Here is a 6,085-nt window from a genome sequence, read left to right on the forward strand (position 1 = left end):
CTCTGATTCAGGTACTATCGTCTGGTCTCCTGACTGACATAATTCACTCTTAAATATGGCTTTTAAGATTATGAGTTATATAAAAATGTTCAGCATCATGTCTTGAACCTAGTATATTTCAATAAATATTTGATGAATGAATACACAAATGAATGGTATAATACTTGCTTCATATAGAAGACATGTTTGCTTTCCTACTGAGAATATGTATATTTTCCCATCCTTTATTTATTTATTTTAATTTTTTTTGAAACGGAGTATTCTATTTATCACAAACACAAAGATCAGAAACCCCATTTTTGAGCCATCTCTGTATATAATAAGAATCCAGCCTGCATCTGTCAGTGATAGAGAGTACAGTAAACTAAGATGTCCCTGAAGAGGCCATAGTGTTGACAAAGTTCAGCATGATGGTGGAGTCTACACGAACACAGGAAACAAAACTCGGCCCTTCCACACAGCTGTCCTTGCAATGACTTCGTTTTTTTTTTTTTTTTTTTTTTTTTTTTTTTTTTTTTTTTGAGACAGAGTCTTGCTCTGTCGCCCAGGCTGGAGTGCAGTGGCGCAATCTCGGCTCACTGCAAGCTCCGCCTCCCGGGTTCACGCCATTCTCCTGCCTCAGCCTCCCGAGTAGCTGGGACTACAGGCGCCCACCACCACACCCGGCTAATTTTTTGTATTTTTAGTAGTGACGGGGTTTCACTGTGTTAGCCAGGATGGTCTCGATCTCCTGACCTCGTGATCCGCCCGCCTCAGCCTCCCAAAGTGCTGGGATTATAGGTGTGAGCCACCGCGCACGGCCAATGACTTCGTTTTAAGTCAATGTCTCTTCATGCCACGCATATTCCCCAATGTCTGCTTGATGAAGTACCACAATCGCCATGGGGTCTACTTTTCTGCAGTCTTGTGTAGATTTTGCTGCCACCCCAAAACCCAAAGGGATGTCTGCCATGGAGTACACCACCACTCCCTGGTACTGAGAAGTATTTTCGGTGATTTGACCCAGACCATATTTCAACACATGGTTCCCATAGAGGAAGGACTGCTCTGCACCATGCTTTATCCACACTTTATACTTGGCATAAGGTGCAAGGTAATTCAGGGCTGGGACGTTGGTCTTAGTGACTTTTCCGAAGCAGGTCCCCAGTGACACCAGCTTGTCCCCAGAGATATTGGCATCCAGCTTCACAATCTTCTCACTCACATAGTACACCCGGTCGTCGTGCAGCCAGAAACAGTAGGTGCGGTCGGGCCGGTCCAGCAGCAGCTGAAGATTCTCCCTGATGTATTTCACAATCTTCTCAAACATGACACGGGTCTCCTCTTCAGTCAAAGGCCGCATTTTCCTGCTGGGTTGGAACACCAGATCCTCGTGCCTCAGTCTTATTTATTTATTTTTAAGAGATGGAATTTCTCCTTGTTGTCCAAGCTGGAGTATAGTAGTGTGATCATAGCCTACTGCACCCTCGAACTCCTGGGCTCAAGTGATCCTCCTGCCTCAGCCTCTCGAGTAGCTGGGACTACAGGCACACACCCATACTTTTAATCAATGTGTATTATATTTGAGTTGTGTTTCTTGTAAATAGCATAGAGTTGAGTCACAGTTTTTAAAAATCCATTTTGACAATTTCTTTTTAAAAAAAAAAATCTCACTTTTTTGAGGTGTGACATATAAAATAAGTTTTTACATATAACTTGTATATATAAAATGTATACTGCCTGATGAGCTTAGGGAAAATTCCTATTTTTAAATCAGTATGTTCGGATCATTTACATTCATGTTATGATTGATATGTGTGGATTTAGATTAATGGTACTACAAAATTTGGCTGCTGTTGTTTACTTTTCAGAGTCTTCAAATACTTGTTCTTGCCTTCTGTCCAGGGTTTGTAATTATATTCAGTGTGAGAAAAGGTGTCAAGCATGCTTACTCCTTCTTACGTGAAACTGGAACTCTGGGGATAATTATTGTTAGAGCTCCCCTTAAATCTAGGGATCAGAGTCCAAGTTTTTGAATCTTACATAAACATTTTTTTTAATCAGATCACAATCTCAAATTTGCTTTTAAAAGCTATTTTCCTCCAGCAATTAAAACAGTGCTCTCCAAAACTCCCAGGATGAGCTGCTCAGAAAACTCTTCCCAGTACACTGCTGTGGTTTTAGGAGTTCCCCATAGTTTGGACTTGCTTGAGGTGAGCATTCATGATGTTGTAGACTTTTCTAACCAGACCAAACCAAATCTCCAGATGGCTAGTGTCACCAAATAATTGTATCTATTAATTTTTTTTCAACCAATGTTTTTAAAGCACTTATTATGGGTCAGGCTCTGTTCTAAGTATTGGGGATGTAGTAGTAGTGAACAAGAAAAGGCCCTTGCTCTAGTGGGTGAGGGGGAAGAAATAAAGACAATAAATATATAGAAATATGACTGAATCAGACAGTTTAGTGCTAAGTGATATGAAGAAATTAAATCAGGGTAATGGGCTAGAAAGTAATGGGGATGAGAAGGACAGAGTAGCCGCTTTACCCAATTGGTCAGAGAAAGCCTCTCTAGAAGGTGACATTTGAGTTGAGGCCTGAATCTTGATAATAAAAGAATCTGGTGAACAAATGGGTGGCAGAAGGTTTCAGGAAAAGAGAAATAAAATTGCAAAGACTTGATCTACTTTTTGTTCTACCTTTCCTTCTGCATTTCTGACCACAGAATTTAAATCTACATGAGGAAAAGTGTTTTTTTCCCCCAACAGCTGGGAACCTTAATTGAAACTTGAAGTGTGTAAACTAAACATACAAACCTCAAACCATGTAAGCTACCCCAGAATTAGACTGATATAACTCACTCCCCAATATTTTTTTTCTTCAGATCAGTGATACCCAAATTCTGGCCCAATATTAAGGGAATTTGGACAGAGTTTTAGCTAGGTATAATGTTTTGAAGGAGGGAGTCAGATCATCAGATCGTGGATAAGAAATCCAGATGTACTATTCCATTCTTTCACAAAAGACACCAAAACATATTATTTGCATTTAAATCACATTTTTAAACTGCCATGAAAGCAAGCATGCAAAGACCACCTGTGGACTGTAGATGGCAGACTATACCCACAAACTAGTGGTTGAACCCTCTGAGCAACCTCAGAAACATTTGGGAAAGACTATGGGCCCCAGCTTCTTGTGTCACAATGATTATACCCTGCAAAAGATCTATAACAAGGATATTTACAAGTGTTGGAACAATGGGAAGGTTCTGTATACTGACACCACTGAAGTTACCCCCTCATGGTAACGAGACATTTGAGAGGCCCTGCTCTGAGAAATACTATTTTAGTGACTAAAACATCCCAGACACAGCCCTATAGGATGAAAGCTAACATGTAAGTAGTACTTACAGATACTGACAATTGTCTGTGATTAAGACTGTTGAGAGAAAGCGGGTGGAGTGGGGGTCTTTGGGGTTCTTAGTACTTTCTAGATTGAAAAACAGTATCTGGTGCACTCAAGCAATATAGTAAGAAAAGGCAATAAAACTTCCAAAAATGGCATCTTTATAAATGGCATGATTTTGTGACATCAGCCATTTGCTAGCCTAGGGATTCTGTTTGGTTTGGTCTTAGAAAAGTCTACTGTATGATTCTATTTTTATGACTGCCTCAAAAAGACAAAATTATAAAGATGGAGAACAGATTAGTGTTGTCAGGAGTTATGGGCAGGGGGAGGTGGTGACCAAAAAGAAATAGCACAAGGGATTTTTTGGGGGGTGATGGAACTGTTTTATGTCCTGATTTTGGTGATAGACACAGGAATCTATACATGTGTTAAAATTTAGAGAACGTACACACGCGCGCACACACACACACACACAAAATTTACTCAAAATAAAATCAAAGAGTAATATAAAAGCGATTTTCCTAGTAATAATGACCTTCAAAAAGCCATTGAAGAAAAGCAAGAGGTTGAAGAAAAAATGCTCTTGAAGAAAAGGAGCCAAATTCTCCACTCCTTCAATCACAGTTACCAAATTTTGCTCAGGTCTCTGCCTTATTCCATAAAAAATATGGCTATTGAGTGAGTCTAAGACAAAAGTCTTCCATAGATACATCATTGAATAATATACACTTATGCTTTAAAGAGTAAATGATAGTTGTTCAGCTATGAATTAGTATTCACTTGTATCATATGCAGCTGGGACCATGAACTAGGTCTTTCACAAAATGAAAAAATCTTAATTGTAATTCATCAAAAAATTAAATTAACAAGTTAATTTAATAATAAGCAGCTTAATTAATGGACACATAATGAGTATTTAGACCTGTATTCCACCAACCCATTTATCTAACTTTAATCTGTAATTAAATCTCACTAAAATTCATTAAAATTCAAAAGACATGCTCCTTTTAAGCTTCTAGTAGTACATTTTGTATCAAGGTGGTAAAACTAACCAATAACATAATTTTGAGCTATATCTTCCTGTCTTATAGCAGTATACTATATTTCCTAAAACTTAAGGACTTATTTTGTTTCATTTGTTTTATTTCTTAAGATGGTATGTTCTCTTGCCCATGTGAAGCTCAAGGCAGATTTATTTCTCTTTACCTATATGCATTCAGGGAGTTTTTAAAACAAATGCAACTTGTCTTGTTCAGAATGAACTAAATTCAGTGTTGGGAATAAGGAACCAGTTTTAGAATCTAGACCAATCACAGAATGGTGGCATTATCCTTAGTCTGTTTTCCAGCAGCCTGTCTCCCAAATGAAAATGTGGGATGTGATTAGTGACATGTGTTTCCTCTCTACTCCCAAGAGTACATAGCAAGGTGAATTATACTAATTATAATACTAGCTACCACCACACTAGGTTATTTATATATGTCATCTAAGTGGATTGTCACAGACCCTTATGAAATAGATGTTGTAAGTAGATCTGTTAATTACCAGAAATTTGAAATTTTGAAGTTTAAATCCAGCTCTGACATCCTAGACATCATGACCTTGCAAAGCTCAGGGTCCTTACTACTGCTCTGCTCCAAACAAGTCTTCCTTGCTAGAAATGCCTTCACTGTGTCATCTGTTGACCTCTCTGATGATGTCAGCACTTGGGTCTTAGTTCTTTAAGCTCCTCAGTTGCTACCATTACCCTGTCGACTTTTAATGGTCTAACAGTTGTGCCATCCAAGATATTATTATTGCTTGAATTCAACTCCAATCACTTTATTTTCACTCCAATTGTGTCCGGAATTGGTGGGTTCTTGGTCTCGCTGACTTCAAGAATGAAGCTGTGGACCCTAACGGTCAGTGTTACAGTTCTTAAAGATAGTGTGTCCAGAGTTTGTTCCTTCAGATGTTTGGATGTGTCCAGAGTTTTTTCCTTCTAGTGGGTTCGTGGTCTCGCTGGCTTCAGGAGTGAAGCTGCAGACCTTCGCAGTGAGTGTTACAGCTCATAAAGGTAATGCGGACCCAAAAAGCGAGCAGCAGCAAGACATACTGCAGAGTGAAAGAACAAAACTTGCACAGCGTAGAAGGGGACCCAAGCAGGTTTTTGCTGCTGGTCTTCATATCCTGCTTTTATTCCCTTATTTGGCCCCACCCACATCCTGCTGATTGGTCCATTTTACAGAGAGCTGATTGGTCCATTTTACAGAGAACTGATTGGTCCGTTTTGCAGAGTGTTGATTGGTCCGTTTTGACAGAGTGTTGATTGGTGCGTTAACAAACTTTTAGCCAGACACAGAAAGCTGATTGGTGCATTTACAATCCTTCAGGCAGAAAAGTTCTCCAAGTCCCCACCAGATTAGCTAGACACAGAGCACTGATTGGTGCGTTTACAAACCTTTAGCTAGACACAAGAGTGCTGATTGGTGCATTTACAATCCTTTAGCTAGAGGGAAAAGTTCTCCAAGTACCCACCCTCCCCAGAAGCCCAGCCGGCTTCACCTCTCACTGGCACTCGCAGCGGGACTTTGCGGCATCTAGCCGGGGCACTCTGGCAGCGCAGAGTGAACTCGTCCCCGGATGAAGCCCAGCAGGCGCCGGCCGGCTGCGCGGAGTGCGGGGCCTGCGGAGCCGGCGCCCACCGGGAACCCGCGCC

The 6,085-nt window shown here is 40.3% G+C and overlaps 1 protein-coding gene across 2 annotated transcripts; it reads right to left on the reverse strand.

Moving 5' to 3' along the window:
* Positions 1-814: 814 nt before the first annotated feature.
* On the reverse strand, positions 815-1,342 carry LOC100590524 (60S ribosome subunit biogenesis protein NIP7 homolog). 2 transcript variants are annotated; one of them, XM_030816439.1, is made up of 2 exons: positions 1,077-1,342; positions 815-935 (listed from the first exon to the last, which is right to left on the reverse strand). In XM_030816439.1, exons 1-2 carry the CDS (start codon positions 1,340-1,342, stop codon positions 815-817), a joined length of 387 nt encoding a protein of 128 aa, XP_030672299.1. The 2 variants fall into 2 exon arrangements, with proteins under 2 accessions (XP_030672299.1, XP_012363825.2); XM_012508371.2 differs by having other exon boundaries at positions 815-1,342.
* Positions 1,343-6,085: the final 4,743 nt, after the last annotated feature.

This window comes from Nomascus leucogenys, chromosome 8, assembly GCF_006542625.1.
Source record: "Nomascus leucogenys isolate Asia chromosome 8, Asia_NLE_v1, whole genome shotgun sequence".
NCBI lineage: Eukaryota > Metazoa > Chordata > Mammalia > Primates > Hylobatidae > Nomascus > Nomascus leucogenys.